Source organism: Molothrus ater, chromosome 16 (assembly GCF_012460135.2).
Source record: "Molothrus ater isolate BHLD 08-10-18 breed brown headed cowbird chromosome 16, BPBGC_Mater_1.1, whole genome shotgun sequence".
NCBI lineage: Eukaryota > Metazoa > Chordata > Aves > Passeriformes > Icteridae > Molothrus > Molothrus ater.
Window position 1 is genome coordinate 16348740 of NC_050493.2, and position 18472 is coordinate 16367211.

Below are 18472 nucleotides of genomic sequence, written 5' to 3' on the forward strand. Positions count from 1 at the left end.
AATGGCCTGTCCTGGGCCATGGGCACCAGAAACAAGGGGGAGAAAGAGAGAATAACAAACAAGAAAACCACCAAAAAAATCCCAACCACCACCCCTACCAAGAAGGTACAATAAAAATGATAGTGTATACCTTCGGGGTTTTGGGTTTTTTTTTTCCTATTCAGAGTTTCAGATAGGCAGAGACTTGGCTGTGGAGGTTGCATTCAGGCCATCATGTTTTATACAGCCACTACCAGAAACACCTTTTCACCCTAGGACACTCAAGAACAGGAAGCCCTGATAGGGTTGCGTAGTCTGTCTTCAGAGCTTTCCAAGATAAAACTAACTAAAGCCCATAGAAAGGTGGGCTGACCCAGCATACCCTGCTTTGGGCAAGCTGGACTCAAGGCTTGAAATTCCTGTGATCTAGGTTAGTAACTAACTCCTTTTTGTACACTTTTAGGATTTTGGTGTCTAGGACATACAAAAAGGCAGCTTTAATGTTGCACTGAGAAAGTACAAGTGTATAATTGATCAGAAATTAAGAATGTTCTAAAAAGCTCAACATAAGTTTTATTAGTATTATTTTGATACTTCCTTCCCATCTAAAAAGTGCATAGTTATCTCTCCCGCTTGTTTACTGAGAAAATTGGGCTATGACCACGTTTGAGCTCTTTCTGTGCAGCTTCACCCCTCCACTGACTGTGAGCTTTTGTCAGTATAAAAGACCTTTAAATCTTTTCCACCTTCTGTCAAAGCTGCTACTGAATCTTCTCTCACAATTTAGCTAATTTTGCCCTTAATGACCAAAATTTAAGACTGTAAAAACAAAAGGAACGAGTCTGAAAAATTATTAGCAAAACAAGATACTGCAGTGATAGTACGTATGTTTCGTGCTTTTTTGTTAGCTTTATTTGATTTGGTTTTTTCAGTCCTTCAAAACAAAAGCAGCACTATGCTGCTAAATGTATGCCTCTAAGTTTAATTCTTGACATATCACAGCTGTAGAGCTGTGAAATTAAACCTTCAGCTGAAAATGTTAGCTTGTAATGTCACAGTCAATGAAAAATGGTTAGAAAGGCCATGTAAATGCTGGCTCTGCAGGTGCAGCTATACCATCTCCTCCCAGTGCAGGTTGTCCAGACAGCCAATGGCTTTCATATGGCAGCCATCCCATGCTTCAGCCACAGAGCTGCGAGCAAACCGTGGACACGTGCCAGAGAGCAGGGTGGATCACAGCAGCCAGACTCTGCTCAACACTGTGCTGACAAACCCCTGTGCACACGGACAAGGCCAGATGAAGGCCCAACACACAACAATCACAGAATTGATCATGTTGGAAGGGCCCACAGTGGCTCATCTGATCCCATTTCCCTGCTCAAGCAGGGTCATCCCAGAACACATGGCATAGGGCTGTGTCCAGATGGTTCTGGAATATCTCCAATGAGGGAGACTCCACACCCTCTCTGGGCACCCTGTTCAGTGCTCAGTCACTGCACAGTGAAGAAATTCTTCCTCATGTTTGCGTGGAACTTCCTGGGCATCAGTTGGTGCCTTTGCCTCTTGATTTACTAACTGACACCAAAGAGAAGAGCCTGGTCCATCCTCTCAATACCCACCTTTTAGATATTCATACCCATTAATAAGGTCTCCTCTCAGCCATCTCTTCTCAAGGTCCAACAGGTCCAGCTCCCTCAGCCTTTCCTCATTAGAGAGATTCTCCAGACCCTTGACCAACTTAATAGCACTCTGATAGAACTGCTCAAGGCACTCCATGTCTCACTTGTACTGTGGGGCCCAGATGTGTACACAATGCTCCAAATGTGGCTTCACCAGGGCTGAGTTGAGGGGCAGGATCATCTCCCTCAACCTGCTGGCAATACTCTTTCTAAGGCCTGGACAATATTGCCCTTTTTGGCCCCAAGGCACACAGCTGGTCAGGGACAGATAGCTGTGCACCAGGACACCCAGATCCTACTCTGCAGCACTGCTGTCCAGTGGGTTGGCTCCCAGCCTGTACTGGTGACCAGGGCTGTTCCTATACAGGTGCAGGACCTGCATTTCCCCTTGCTGAATTTCAGAAGGTTCTTCTCTACCCACCTCCCTAAGCTGTTGAGGTCCCTCTGAAGGCCTGCAAAACCCTCTGAAATATTAGCCACTCCTTTGTATCAGCAGTGAACTTGCTGAGGACACATCTGCTCTTTGTTCATTGATGAACACGTTATACAACACTGACCCCAACAGAGAACCCTGGGGGACACCACTAGTGACAGGTCTCCAACCTTACTCTACTACTGATCACGAGCCTCTGGGATCTGCCACTCAGGCAGTTCTCAATCCATCCCACTGTCCACTCATCCGACCCACTTTTCTTGAGTTTGCCTATGAGGGTATTGTGAGCGAAAAGCAAGGTGGGCAAAGAAGAATTTTGCTTGCTTCCCTGAGTATGGATTGCCCTCCACTTGCTTCTCACTTCACAACTGGTACCTGCTCTTTGCTGGAGGATGGATAGAGGATCTCCTTTCTGTTGGATGCTCCTGTCTTAGGAAGGCTATGGTCTCACCAGTCTATGTCCCTTTCTGATTTACTAATGCTTCTCAGTCTTCCTAGTTTGTCTTGTAACTCTGCTACCAGGCTGGGCAGGTCATCCACCTGGTCTTATCTGATGCTGAAATAGAGATTTTTGGAGTTCACTTGAATTAGCAATATGAATTAAGCATTTAAAGTTTAGCCTGTAGAACTATGTGTTGAATTTTAACATTTTTACTTAAGAAACCTCTGCCGTGGTACAAAGGGCATAGGAAAATGCAAATTTCTGAAGTTTCTTGCATAAAGAAAAATACCAGAGAAGACCAAGAGATGCAAAAAGCCCAGATAAAGGAACTCCTCTGTCTCCAAGCTAATCAAGGCCGACAGACTACTCAGACAAGCACCAAGGGACCAAAAGCGCATGCGCAGCGGAGAAAAGTTCAAAAGTTCAGTCATGAGGAAGACCACAATCTTCAGCCTCACAGACCACCAGAGACCCCCGTGCGACCACTACAGCAAACAAAGCACGCCCAGAAGGGCGTGGATCTGATTACCATGCGAGGCGAGAACAGGCGGGGCCAGGGGTTGAATATGCATGGCAAAGTTGTGCAACGCATTGCATATGGAATACCTTTGTGAATAAAGATGCGGGACAGCCCGAGGCTCGGGACACAAGTTCTCACGAGAGCTATCTAGCTTGTGCCGGGCGCTGACATACATACCCACTTCATAACTATACCTGGTTGTGGAGTTGATTTATTCCGCGTATCGCTTCAATGCAGCCGCCCATCACTGATACAATCCACTGACAGGCGCAAGCATTAGCTACAGCCTGAAGCCTGGTTAGCTATATAGGGGTTTTGCATGTTTTTTTGGGACTTCAGTCTGAGACACTGCATCTTTCTTTGTGAGTTTAAGGGACTCAATTCCCTGCTGAGCGGGCACCATATATTTGAGTTCTCTTAGCAACCATGATGACTAGAAAACTGAGCAAACTGCCTGCGCCGCAGCGCCCTTCCCGATCCATGTCCTGTTCGCTTGCCCGGGTCGCCCGCGCTCCCTGGAGCGGCTTCAATCTCCCGCACTGAAACGCTGCCTCCGCGCCTGAGGGGCTGCTGAGGGCTGCCGGCGGGGCTCGGGGCTCGCCACTCGGCTATCCTCGAACTCGGAAACACTGTGTAGGGCAGCAGGTTACGAAGTCCTCCCTGAGGTTATTCCATACGATGATCTTCCTTCTGTTTTCTGCATTGCATCGCTATTTCGAGGTGAAACGCCCACATAAAGTCTCGACTGTAAGGCCAAAGCAAGAAGCAGATACCTCCCCACTACTACAGCCCCTACCCTACCCCACCCCGTCGCATTAAATACCCTCCCGCTGCTCGCCCCGCCCTTCCTCCAGCTAATGGCTGTGCAGTTTCCTCTGACGGACGAGCAGAGCGACCAATGGGAGGCATCCAGGATAAGCTCCGACGCGGGTCGTTTTAAGCTTCCCTCCCTCTTGCGAGGCGGGCCGAGCAGGCAGGATCTCGAGCGGGTTAACTGGCTTCGATAGGCTGCTCGTCATGATGGGCAGCTAAATCGGCCAATAGCCGAGTAAGGCCGGGGGGCGGCCAGCCTCCCCGCGGCGCTGTTGGAGCGGGGCTGCGGAGCGAAGCTGAGTGCCACCATGTTCCACGGTGCTGAGGCCGAACCGGCCAAGCCTAGCTCCAGGTGGGGCGGTGGAGGACGCTCAGCAGGGCGAGGCGGGGGGAAGAGGCGTACGGCGTCGCGCAGCCCTTGGCGGGGCTTTGTTCGGGCGCGGGAGGTGCAGGCTCCAGCTGAGGGCCATAAGGGGGAGAGGGGATTGGGTCGGGGATGTAGTGTTCTGACCGAGGAGATCAGGCTCCCCCGAGGGACCTCTTGGCCGCGGCGGGAGGAAGCGGAGCCCCCTACCTCCCGTAGGAAGGTAGGGGGGATAGAAGCCAGCGCGCGGCTGGCGCCTTCGCCGTCCCTCAGTTTACTTGTCCCGAGCACTGGGCGGGGAGTGGCCGCATTGCGCTCCCGTTGGTGCTGCTTCGGGCGCGCAAGGAGAGCCCCAGGGCCGGGCGGATTACCCACGGTTGCCGCTCCCGGCCCGACCCCAGAGCTCCTGCAGGGACTCTGGCGCGGAGAGAAGGGCCCAGCGCTGGGGAGCACCTTCTCCCGCCGTGTTTCTACTCACGGGGAGCGAGGGGCCCCAGCTACTCTCTCTGCACAAACGCCTCCAGACGTCGGCTTGTTTTCGCCCTACGAAGTTGAAATATATTGCTTTGTTTGGAGGAGGGCAGGTACCCTGAATACTGCAGGGCGTGAGTACAGTGATTAATCCATGTGCAAGGCTGTCGCGTGGGGAAGGAGGAAGGGTTTCGAAATTGTCCAAGAACGCTGTAAGTTTTCCCGTATTCCAGTAGGTCTAAGCTGTAACATGGTTTTAGAAGACTTTTGAGGATGCTCTGTCCTTGGTGTAGTCTCTGAGAAGTGTCTGTTTTCATAATAATTTTGAAACTACGTTTAACGCATAAACTGAGTTTCCAGGCAGACCATTGCAACGTGTTAGTTAACAGCGAGCCGAGGTGGCCTTACAGCTTCCTCCCTGTTGCCCCTTACAGCTTCCTCCCTGTTGCCCCTTACAGCTTCCTCCCTGTTGCCGTGTCGGGGTGTATTTGTGGTGCCTGGGAGCAGGCTGGAGCCACCACAGCTCTGTACTGGAGACTGTGGCAGCACCGCAGGAACTTCCTTTAGCGGGTTTGCAGCGTGGTCTCTGAGGCATTTACTATATCGACTCATGGCCTGTGCCATCAAGGGTAAAAGTACCTGCTTTAAAGACACGGCTTTCTCATTCCCTGAACAAAACTTTGTTTAGCGAGATTGCAACTCCTTTTGCAGTTCTTGGTACGTAGAAGTTGCTCTCTTTAAATCTCAGCCTAATTCAAAATCCCAGCAGCAACTACCACCCGCTGTGAAAGTGGGGAAAAAAGTCTTCCTAGTGTGAAAATCATGCCTAGAAAATTATAAACAAGTGTTTGCATTTTGAGAACTTCATAGTACAGGGGTATTACTGTTAGAAATAAATTATACTAAGAAGATTTTAAGCGAAAGCTTTCACTTAATTGTCCAGTGAAATGTGTTTCTAGTGATCCTTTAAGTATGTACAGTGATAGAGCAAGCAACTAGTTCACTGAATCGAATTAACTGCCTAGTTTTATTTTTTTAAACTTCAACAATGACACTGTATTTTTAAGCAAGTTTTGCTTTTTCAAAATAAAACATGGTATTACATGTCTAAGAGCTTCTAAAAGCAAAACAGGACAGAGTTGTATCATTCTGCTATTGTGCGCTATAAAGATGCAGTGTATTAATATACACTCGATTTGTCCTGTGTATGAGCAGTTTCACAACCACTGCGAAGAGCTGACAACGGTAAATTCAACCATCTTGGAAATGTAATGCTCATGTTCCTCTACTCCCATCGGGGCCACTGCAGCGCTCTTGGGGCTTTCAGATCAAGATCATGGTTGCATAGAACAGCTTGCTGTTTGTATGTGAGTGAGCTGTTTAATGAGCCGTGAGTCTCCATTGATCCCACAGCAGAAGCACCCCAGGACCTCTGGTCTTGTTTTAGAGCCTGCGGTTCCAAACCTCATCACCTGCTTTCTGCCAGTCTCTTATGTATACTCCAGCACTTATCTACTGTATTAGAACAGTCTAAAAACTGGTAAAACTTCAGTGTTTAACTTTCAGGCAGGATTAAAAACAATTATGTAGCAGGTGTCTTGAAGTAATGAATAAACCTTCTATAGGTTGGCTGAAAGGCTTAATAAGGAAAGGGCATTCAAATTCAAGTGTTTTAGAATGTAGGGGATATAAAAAGAAAGACCAGAAAAACTAATTAAAATTCTTCAAATCTGCCAGAAGAGAACAAAGCAATTAGTGGGGGCTTTTAAACTTGCAGAATAGGGCTCTTGATTTACCTGTTTTAGAGGAGTTCACCAACTTCTGGTCTGCTGGAGGGGAGGGAGAGAGAGGCAGATTTAGATTTTGTAGAAGACAAAGGGTTGTTTTTTCATGGTTTGAAAGAATACAGCAATACCTTCCCAAAGGAATAAAGACCCAACATACCTGGCTACAAGAAACAAAAATGTCTCTGTATAAACTGGCATAATACTGATATAAACTAAAATGACTATAAAGTATAAACTAAAGTTTTTAACATATTTTAACTGAAGTTTTTTAACATATAATTTAACATATGTTACTGTACATATGTTAAATTATATGCTAAATTTCTGTGTACTCTGTTGGAGCAGCTCATCTTGGCTAGCTGAGTTTAGCATGCTGTTTTCCTTTGGTAGGATTTACAGGTGAAATCTGATTTTCTTACTTGGTGTAGGGGACCTGCATGTCTCACTGCTCTAGAACTGAGTACGTGGTAGTACAGGGAGGCCAGCAGTGCTCTAGAGGCTACACAGAAAGAAAATAACTTTGTAGTCTCCCACACGTTTGGTTGGAGGAAGCAAGTGCAAAGCCCTCTCCTCTTGTTGGCATCAGCTTACAGACTTTGTTGCTGTACTTCAAAGTTATTTTTGGTAATTCCTGTCAATAACTTAGTTATCTGACTTTGTATTAGTTCAAATTTTATTAACCTGGTGTCACTGAAAGTTTACGTAATGCTTGGAAGGAAGGTTCCCAGCATTACAAAGTTCTTGAAATTGAGATGGTAAATCCACTTTGTGTATGTAGAGTCAGGACATAATTTTGCGTGATGCTGGCAGAAAAGGTACTTGTGCTGATTTCTACCTTGTAAGTACCACCAGTGATGCCTCTGGTTAATTATTCAACAGTAGGGTTTTCATAGTGTGGCTACTAAGCTGAAAATAAAAGGACAGTATAAGATTATTTGGTGGATTTATTTTGATGAAGTTTCTTTAGTGAATTATCAAGACTTTTAATCTTAAAATGGGTTTTCTCTAGAATTTCTTTCTGCAATAGCTCTTAAAACCCATTACAAGAATGAAAAGTAATTTGATTCTTGTGACTGGCTATTTTTCTTTTAAAAATCTGAATGTAGTTATTTTATTATTCCCTCCTATGCTTGTAGGCATGTGTTAAGCAAACAGTGTGGTAAATTGAATGAATCTGGGCTGTAAGAGACTCCAGCTGTATAAACAGCTTTTTACTTCCTTACAGTCTCTTTGCTGGTATACTTAGTGTAGTTGGAATGCAAGAAAGACGAAATGCAGTTTAAAAATAGCTGGAAAGAATAGGTAAAATAAAAAATAATTTAAATTATGTGAGAGGAGTCCACTTTAACAGACTTCTTCCCAAACTACTTATTTGTAGAGTTCCCTATTCTTTGTCTTCCTGCTTTAAGTACTTAAACTGCCTCATGGTGAGGGATTGTGAATGTTTGAAATACATAATTTACCTATACAATGTCTGCTTTAATTGTGGGTTTAAGTATTCTAAATTATGTGGAGAGCACAGAGGCTAGCTAGATCTGTAGTCTATTGGACACTAAATTGTAAATAAATAAGCTTTGTATGATCTAACCTGTGCTTTGGACAAGTTGTCCTGTCTGCTGAAATTCTAGTTACTCCTTAAGCTAAAGGTGTTTATTAAATCCACAATCGTACTAAGAATTAAAATATTAAAATTGGCCAGCAAAGGCAGCCCCTCCGAGGCTAGTGCTGTGTATATAAACTGTTTCCAGACTAAAAGAAGAACTTTTTTCTCCTTCCTAAAAGGCCTAAAACTGCATTCTGCATCTTGAGATCTGAAATGCACACAAAGCTCATTTTCTGAAAGAGCAGCCAAATATCTCTACTTTTGTGAAATTAAATCTTAAACTGGAGTAGATCTTGGCACCAAGAGGTACCTCATTTTATACTTGATGTAGCTCACCTGTGATGACGTTTTGCTGTCACAGGGCTAGGGAAAGGAGGGGTTGTAATAATTCACTTATATCTGAATTGTTCAAGTAGAGTGGGATCAAGATCTTGCAATTTATAACTGTTCTCTTGGTTTAAAAGCAAAGGTTACTTTAGGTTCTAGATCAAGGGTTAAGATTAGAACTAGTATAATTGAGCTACTACCTTTGTTCAGCTGCTAACACTGTGGGTAATTGGTAGATGTAACTGTAAAAATTATTTTTGATACAGAATCCCAGAATCATTAAGGTTGGAAAAGCCCTCTGAGATCATGGAGTTCAACCTTTGATTGCTTGTCAAATAGACCAGAGCATTAAGTGCCACATTGAGTCATTTTGTGAGCACCTCCAGGGATGGTGACTCTACCACTGCCCAGGGCAGCCCACTCCAATGTTCAACATCTCTTCCTGTGAAGAAATTCCTCCTGATGTCCAGTATGCCCTCTCCTGGCACAACTTGAGGCTGTTTCCTCTTGTCCTGTTCCTTACTCCCTGGCATTAGAGCCCAAACCCCCCCTGGCTGCAGTCTCCCATCAGGGAGTTGTGCAGAGCCAGAATGTTCCCCTTGAGCTCCTTTTCTCCAAGCTGAGCCCCACCAGCTCCCTCAGTTGCTCCTCATCAGACTCCTCATACAGAGCTGTCCCCAGCTCCATTTTCTTTTATGGGTATGCTCCAGCCACTTAGTCTTTATTGTCATCATGGCCCCAAAACTGCCCCCACGGTTTGAGGTGCCTCACCAGTGCCCAGCAGAGGTTACTGTCCTGATCCTGGTAGAGGCCAGGATGTCATTGGCCTTCTTGCCCACCTGGGCACACCCAGCTCATGTTCAGCCATTGTCCACCAGCACTCCCAGGCCTTTTTTTTTTTGCTGAACTTCTTTCAGCCATATTTAGGTATTAATCTCTGTTAATTTTCCAATTAATTTTCCAATTGATTTCCACTGATTCTATTCCCAGATAGTAATTTGGTTCCTTTTTGGGGAGGGACCTGTAGTCTGTTGAACAAGCCTTAGGCATTAACTATGGAATTACTACTGAAGGACAAGCATGACTTTTGGTAAGTTTTCAAGAAGTCAGATGATTTCTGCTGTAAGCTCCAATTTTTCTGCGGATCCATTTATATCCTCTGGTGCAAAGCTTTAGTTTTAATGGATTTGCAGCTTAACTGCTAAATAGTTGACTTTTTGGTATTCTGTCTCTCCATTCTAAACTACAGCAGCTATTATGATAACTGATGGTTGAAACTAGCAAATTTTTTAGTAGTTATGAAATGTCTGCCTTTATTTAAAAGTCAGTGGGTATGAATTGTATCACAGATTCAAAGTTGGTATATGCATAATAACCTCTCATTTGGAGTTATTATAAAGCAGAGCACTAGGGCTCAGGAGCTCAGTCCCTGGGTAGGGACCGGGTGCCCAAAGCTCGCTCGCTCATGCCAAGGCCACTGGGCTACCATCCAGCAAGCATGGTGATTATCAGCTCTATGGTGATTGCAAGCTCTCAGGATTTCAGCTCTGCTTGCTAGGCAGTGGTGCCCTGGGCTGGAGGCTGCAGCAGATGGAGAGAGAGGAGAAGGAGAAGGCGCAGGCTGTTCCACGGAGATGGCTTTATTTGGGGAGGTCCGTGAAGGGTCTCTGCTCTTCTTCTTTCTCCCCTAATGGGGTACAGTATGCTTCTTTTATAGGGTTGGAAAGGATGCAAGCTTGACCAATGGGTAAGGGGTTAACATGACGTTGCCTTATAGGGTTACAGAGATAGGTTAAGGGTGGAGGACAGGAAAACAGGAATTTTCTTTTGCTGTTTCAGCATTCCCATTGTTCATATTCTCCACGGTGCTTTTCCTAAATCTATGGGGTTTACTACATACGCAGTTTAGCACAAAGTCTGATTCTCTAATGGTTATTTTTAAAATCCTCACCATCATAATCTCTCTTATTTCTGGAACACCACACATAGTGTAGCCATTTGTGTAGGTGGCAGTGTTAGGATGATTCCACGTAATCATAGATACCTTAATGATCAAGTTGACTGACCAGGAGGTTGCCATTACTTGTGCTGAACTTAAGAATATTAAAACAGCTCTTGAAAAGTAGATACTTCATGGATATAGTAGAATTACCTAAAGTAAATTAAAATCAGGATAGTTACAGACAAGGAGAGAATGGGAAGGGGATGTCAAATATGTTGAATACTATAAATTTTAAATGAACTTTCATATCTTGTTTCTTATTCTGTGATATAGGGTATTGAAACCCCCAGGGGGAGATTCTAGTAATCTCTTTGGGAGTACAGAAGAAGTGTCTTCTTCAAGCAGGCCACACCGGATGGCATCCAATATCTTTGGAGCATCAGAAAAACCTCAGAACATTCCAAAAAGAACAAACCCTCCAGGTAAAGGCTGCCCCCTCTTTCTGTGTGACTGGCCTCTGAATTGCAGCATAGAATGGTTTTGTGCTCCTAAACTGGAGCACTGGGATCTGTCTTTTTATGTTGCATTCTTACATACTCAGTAGGTTTGAACAACAAATCTCTTCAAACTTCTGGATATATTAATATTTCAGTGATTTGCATGTTCACAGACTTTTTAGCACATTATTCAAGTCTTAATTCTTTCCAAATTGAGGTTCTAAGAAATGATAAAAGGAAACCTTTTCGTATTGTAGAGTTGTCAGCAGTTAGCTCAATTTGAGACCTGCCGGTGAATTGTAACAAAGGATTTCAACTAGGCAAATACGACTAAGTCCCTAAGCAGCAGGGTTGTAGAAGTCCTTCAATTTTTTTTTTTTTTAATATTATATTATGTGATAAAATTAATCTAGAAAAAAAGTCTTAACAACTGCCTTGCAGGAGGAAAAGAAAGTGGCATTTTTGAGGACTCTAGTTCTGCTCAGCCTCGTCCACGCTTGAATCCACCTGGTGGGAAGACAAGCGATATCTTTGGGTCTCCTGTCTCTCCTAGCATTGTGCGAGCACACCCGAACAAACCCAAGGTATTTGTACTTCTGTTGCTCAGATCAAGAAGCAAAGAGCTCCAGGGTCCTGTCATGCTCTGTCATATGCCTGTGCTCTCCCTAAGAACAGAACTGAATGTGCATGGAGTGACTTTGAGTTAGACAGTTATTCCCAAAGTCTTTTTGATAGCTTGTTATTTTGGGTGTATCAGATCTCTGCAGTTTGTTGTGAAAGTATTAATTAGACTATGGATGTGCATTCAAAAAAAAAAAAAAAAAGGAAAGAAAAAAGCCTTTGATCTTTCCTGTAATTGAGGTACAGCTGGAGCTCTTGACAGACCCAAGAGGCATTTAAACTGGATAGGGAGAAAATATTTCTCCTTATTCTGCATTTTAGCAGATGTGATCTTGATGCAGACTTGGGAAGTTGGTGAGCTACAGTCATAATCCTTTGTGAAGCCTGGCTATGCACTTCAGCTCTCTTAAATACATGTATCTACAGTCACCTTAGAAGCCCTTCAGCAGATTAGGCTTACAGTGATCAGCAGTGAAAAACTGAACTTCAAGATCAGTGGTGTTAGGCCCAGCGGGTACTTGATTTGTACAAGATAGACAAAAGTGTCTCTTATTATAGTGTTAGAGTTGTTACACATAGATTATACAGTTGAGTTTTGATCTTTAAGCTGGGATGTGTAATAGTTACTTGTAGTTATGACCACATCTGTGTTTGGAAAAAGCAGGATACGTTACCAGTTACTGTATTTAAGTGCCCTATATGCAGATTTACAACCTGCTGCCCCTACTCTAAGCAAGTGCTAATAAGTGAGTAGCTGTTAGGGTGATAATGTTTTTGGCACATCAAATAACATGGAAATTTAACATTCTATGAAACTGCTGTGGTTTAGGAATGGTATTCCCCAGTTTGGTGTTCCCACTGAAAACACTCCAAAACGTGCACCACTCATGCTCCCCTCCCCCTTCCCCCTCTCCCCTGGGGTTAAATTGGAGGTAGAAGGTAAAATCAGGGGTTGCTATACGAACAATTTAATGGAAATAGCAATGAGATAAGAAAAGAGCAGTAACAGCAACAAAATTAATAATGGAGTGTACAGGAAGGATGAGCAGTTCACATGCGAGGGCTCGCCACATGAAACACAGCACTGCCCCAACTGCTCAGCCACCACTGCCCACCCCACACCCTGCACATGATGTGGTCTAGAATAAGCTTCAGGTCCCTGCCATGCCCTCACTGGCTACTGCAAAAACTAACCCTGTACTGACTGGAACCAGGACAGAAATTGTCATTGTGCTGAAAACACAATGTGTCTAGGTTTTCCTGGAAGCTTAGGAAAAAAGGATCAGTCCAATTTACCTTTCTTGCCTTTGTTTTTTTTCCCTTAAATTTAAGGTGTTGGTAAAGTGCTTTCTTTTTTTTGCATATTCTGAATAGTATCTGGGGCCATATGAAAAGATGAGGAGGAAAAATAAGATTGGGAGCTAGGTTTTGACAGGAGTAGTGCTGTTGGTATAGGAGAGGGCTTTGCTTTGCTGCTCTGCACCCACTTATTGGGATGGTTGCACTTTCTTTTTAGCTACTTTTTTAGAAATGCAACTTTAATTCCCATTAATTCCTGACTAAATGGAAGACACCATTGTGGAATTTCTTATGTCATTAATTAGAGCATTGGAATTGTGGGAGATACTGACCTGGAAAGAAGACATGCGAGTTGAGTTTCATTTGTGGGAAAACACACTTTTCTGAAGTGTGGCTGTGTATTTTCAACAGTCAGTTCAGATTGTTGGGGAAATGGTCTTAAAATGTTTTGATTATTTACCTGACTGTTGGGATACTCGGTCAAGACAGGAATTGCTGCGTACAAATAGGGTCTTCAAGGGCTGTTTGTATTATAGTTGTGTGTACCAACTTCTCCGGTGTGATAGCAGGTACTTGACAAGAAGGGTAATTCCTGATCTTAAAATCAATGAATCCTTAAGGTTGGGGAAGGCCTCTAAAATTGTCTGGCAGTTAACCCACCACTGCTGTGCTTACATTTTGATGATTTAATGTAGCCTCTTCATCCATGTTTCACTGAATTGTCTGAGATGTGCATCTTGCCATAACATAGAAGACTTGTTCCCCTGCTTTTGGGATTCTGTAGAAGTGGAAGGGATGAAGGGCTGCACACAGCTTGCTTTTCTTTGATCAGTAATCTATAAACTTAAAAATGAAGCAAAATTTCCAGAAGGATTTTGTGGCAGACTTGCTGTTTGAGAACAATAACACACTAAGATAGTTTTTGATTTCTTTGCAGGATCACATTGTCTTAAAAGAAGAGGAAATACCAAAGAAGCTAGAAGGTCAGCAAGAGAAATTCTTTTCTTTGTTCTCTTTGGGAAGATAAACTATGAGGAAGTTTCTTGTCCTTCTGCTTAAATATTAGCCTAGTCTTATGTTTTTAGGATAATATGACTGAAAAGGTTAGTCAGAAATCTAGTCGCTTGTCTCAGGGAAATGGTACTCTTCCTCTTATTGAGGAAAGCTCAGGCTTGAGTTGTGATACTCTGTGTCTCTGTGTTTAGACTTTGCTTGATACCGCGTGTGTATATACAAATATGTATGGAATCTGTATATGGCAAAACATCAGATTACCACTTCCTCTCTTGCCATCTCCTTCAAATGGCTAATTTTGGCTTTCTGTTGTAAATAATAAACAGCTGACTGACAAAATTTATTATTGCTCAACTAACTGTTAAAGAATGATGGGATCCCTGCTTTCAAGCTCAGTATGAAAGGATTGATTGGAACATTGTATCTCTTAATTGCCTGCAACTGCCAAAATCATTCTGAAGGTGTATTGCTCAGTCTTTATATCCTTAGAAAGGATATGAAATATTAGAAAGATTGCTGAAAGAAGAGAGGAATTATTGTGAAAAGTGAAATTCTTTTCTTACTACGTGTTTCCTTCAGGAAAAAATGAACAGGTAATGAGAAATCTTGGTGTGCTATGGATGGGAGATGTGGGGAAAAAATGCAGCGACAGAGGATGAGGCACTTTGTGCACTACAGAATAGTGACTGATCTGATGATCTATTATGTTTTCTTTAATGTAGCTACAGAAAATATCAAACCACACCCGGAAGACGGAGGCGAGAAAAAAGCTCTGGGCAAAGAGGAGCGATGCAAGGAGCCAGAACCCAAGATGGACAATCACGAACCCCGACTAGGACCAAGGCCACGCTCACACAACAAAGTCCTCAATCCACCAGGGGGGAAATCCAGTATTGCGTTCTATTAGGGTCATCATGTCACTGTCACTAATGAAGAAACTCTTGTCTGTGGCAGTGAGGTCAGTTAATACACTATTGCTTGTGAATAGATTCTTAGGCAGATGAATGAAGGTTATGTTAGAGTACGTAGAAAGGATAATCTGGTGATTTAGGAGGAAAGGCTGGGGAGGGAATGGGTGCCTTGTGGAAGATGTGAGTACTGGCCTGCCTGGGTGGGTGGCAGAGCCAGACATTAGTGTAACTTCATGAAAAATTAGTGCTACTTAGTGGTGAGTTCCTCAGACTCTTAGGTAAGAACATAACTAGCTAGCTTGTGGCTCAGGATGCTCTTGTAGAATCAGGCTTCCATACAGTCAACACGTCAAACATTGTGAATGGGAAGGGGCCTGCAGGTAGGCTGGACTTTCCCCTAGGCAATGGGATGCAGCTTCCAGCGTGAGCTGACTTGCAGTCATGTGACTATAAATGTGTTCCGCTGGAGCAAGTAGTGCTGACATGGTTAAGAGTGTCTTCAGTCATTGCTTCTTTTTCTCCTTTCTTGCTTGCAGCACATGATTGCTGATACAAGGACAAAAGTTGAAAGTTTCTTTTGTACTCATAAACAATCGTATATTTGTAAAGATTGTGGTCTTCCCCTGCCTAGGTATTCAGGTCTTTTGGATGCTTTTAGTAATTTGCTGATTACTGTAACCAGTTCTTCACCTGTGGCAGTCCAACTTGCTGTTTCATGTAGGTGCTTCTAGTTGAGTGCTTGTATGTTTTCTGGTAAAAGTGTGGATGCAAACAATAGCTTTATGGTACTCTTTGAACAGAGGCATCTTGGAAGTTTACCATGGAGTGTATGCTGAGGTGTCAGCCAGGTCTCTCTGACCCAGCCTTTGTAGAAAGGGCTTTCACAGGTTTTCACTTGGCTCCCTGTGGAAACCAGGACAGTTCTCCTGTCTCCACCACAGTGAATTTCCTGTTGGTTTTGCCTGTGCTGAGTCTGTTAGTGAATTCTTCTGTCTTGCATCAGCCTTATCTTTGCCTTTGACTGTCTCAGATTTTTGTTGGGAAAACTGTGAGTTCTCCCCTAGAGTTGTAGTTGATTTTGCTGTAGATTACCTTAGTTGGAAAATCAAAGCCAGCACAAACAGAAGGTTTGTATTGCTAAAATCTGTCATAAATCATGTTTGGAAGATGTGCATGTTTTGCACAGATGTTTTTGCGGGAGGATTTGTTCTCTGAATGGATTTTATTATCGTATCCAGAGCTTTGATATATGAATGTTAACTCTAGGTGCTCTCTGTTAAATACATTGAATACTGACCTTTTAAATCTGACATATCAAAACAGGCGTTGTTCGGGTACACCAAAGAACAAGTGGCCTTATTGCGTATATCCACTGCTGTTCTAGCCCACGTTCCCTGAGAACTGCTGCCATTGAGATGGGATGCTGGGCCAGGTGCTAAACCTTTCTGTGATTGTAATGCTTCCTAGGCTGCTCAGCTCCCTTGTGTCAGCAGCTGTGGGTGACTGCTTTAAGATTTAGCTGCCTTTTCAAATAGTGAAACATATGGGGCAGTGCTAGGATAGAAACAGCCATGGAAAGTAGGGATTCAAATGCCTTTGTACCTTTCAGATTGGTTTAGAGCTGCCTGTTAATTTTCCCCCAGGAAAACAAGGCAGTAGTTCAAACTATAGCCCTGGAATGAACTTATGTTACTTCCAAATATATATTTCTTATCCCCTCCTCCTGAGTCTGTGCTCTCCAGCCTCTGTCTGAGTCTCAGACACATTAGCCATTTCAGTTCCTTGTTCCAGTACTTGACAGGAAACTGTCATATAGAAAAGTCAACCAGAGGCTGCTTCCCACATTGCAAACTCTGGTGTCGCTGATGCTATCTGCAATGCCCAGCATTTGGCATCTTTTATTTAGTACCTAATGTGCATGGGCTTCAGTGCCTGTCCTTTAAAGAGCAAATTTTAACTAGGCCTTAAATTAGTTAAACTGTGTCAAATTTCTTGTATTTCTTTCTTTGAAATGGAAACAATGTTTTCAGTTCTTCATGTAAGATTGATCTGAGTATTTCTCTGGGACAGAAGGGGATTGGAAATCAAATGGCAGAACGTGCAGTTACCAATAAACAAGTATTTTGTTACTTTATTGTGTGCTATAGATGCCTACTTTTATAAATTGATCAGTACTGTATTTCACCATAGGTGCACTGGTGAATTTTATGGTATGAAATGGGAAAAATTGCACATTTTCAGGCCTTTTGTACATGGGACTGTGCTCAGGAGCTGTGACATCCTGCCCAAGACTGCCCATGAGACAGACACCTCTTATCCCCTGGGAGGGGGTAGTACAGTAGCAAGAGCTCAGCTTAATGCCTTTTTGTGGGCAACATTCCATGATGTTGTGTTCCATGCTGGGATTCTGTTATGTTCTTCAGCAATATTGTAAATAGAATAAGTATTCAAATATTTTAAATAGTTAAGGCTATTTGTAGAAAAACATAGTAATTCCCCTTGAGCGAGGGATATTCTTTATGTGGAGAAGTCATACCCTCACTTGTGTGTTTCTAGTGAGTGCATAAAACACCCTTCATGTGCCAGACTGCCTTGGCTGACAGAGGAGGGAACTCCAGCTACTGATATTGTAATTCTGGGTGAGCTGGACACAGTGGCCTCTCAGCCAGGATGTTGTGTCTGTGGCATTCATTCCTGAACTTGCAGGCTGTGATGCTCTCACAGCCTCTCGGCCAGCCCTCACTCCTACAGTGACTTCTGTGTTTGGCCATTCACAGTTCAGAACTCTCCTCTGAAGTATGTACAATTTGGGTGGGTATTGGTGTTTTTACCAATATTGCTGAATGGGGCATGCCTTAGCTTGTCTGGCCCTTGCTGCTGAACCAAATAGCAACAACTGTGGTGTTTCGACCCAGAGACACTTTTGGCTAGCTGGGTGTTACGCCTGGGCGCGTGGAGACAAGTCCAGGCATGCCGGGGCTCTGGTGGCTGCGGGATGGAGCTTCCTCCCACAAGAGGGTCCGCTCTTTAGGTTTACCTCTGATGGAGAAGCTTTAAGGTGATGGTGAAGGAAAGGAGTCGGTTCTGATGGAGGGTTTCAATCCAGAGCGTTTTTTCTGGCCCACAGGCCTCTGAATGCAGCAACAGCTCCAACAGAACTCCCAGAGCGTGTGGTTGCCTGCCCTTTTACCTGGGGGAGAGGAGGAGGGAAGGGGTAGGAAGCCCACCAACCAGGTAAGTGTGAGGAGGTCTTAGGGGACAAAGGACCCCTGGATGGCCCAATGCCTCCCCCTCCCCCCAGGGGTAAAGGGCATCCTTTGAATCTGCCAATCACTCGAGGCCCTCCTGGAATTCCAGGACTGGGAGACAGTGCTCAGCAGGGGTCAGGAAGGGGAAAGGAAGGATGATTGACACACCTGGGAGGGAATCTTCAGGGGAGGGACCCGGGTTTCTGAGGTAAACCCTGAAATCACACGGCAGCAGCTGGGATCTGCATAGCATGGGAATGTGGCAATGTCCTCGATAGATAGCACATTAGCAATGAAGTACTGTTTTTCCTTTAAGCTGCAGCCAATAGTAGACTGCAGTATAGCTCCAGTTTGCAGCTGTATATGTTACCTCATGGCTTTCCCTAAAACTGCTGGTTTGTAACTAAACACTTGGGACAGAATGTTATCGGAGTTGCTGCTTCAGTCTGGGAAGCAAAAGTATGGTGTCCATAGTGAGCTTAGCCTCGGAAGTGGTTAAAGGATGACTTGCATGCTTTCAAG

General features: G+C 44.0%; 1 protein-coding gene across 1 annotated transcript; it reads left to right on the plus strand.

Moving 5' to 3' along the window:
• Positions 1 to 4148: 4148 nt before the first annotated feature.
• On the plus strand, positions 4149 to 16836 carry JPT2 (Jupiter microtubule associated homolog 2). Its single transcript, XM_036392758.1, has 5 exons — positions 4149 to 4218; positions 10694 to 10842; positions 11299 to 11441; positions 13715 to 13760; positions 14514 to 16836. Exons 1-5 carry the CDS (start codon positions 4175 to 4177, stop codon positions 14696 to 14698), a joined length of 567 nt encoding a protein of 188 aa, XP_036248651.1. The 5' UTR covers positions 4149 to 4174; the 3' UTR covers positions 14699 to 16836.
• Positions 16837 to 18472: the final 1636 nt, after the last annotated feature.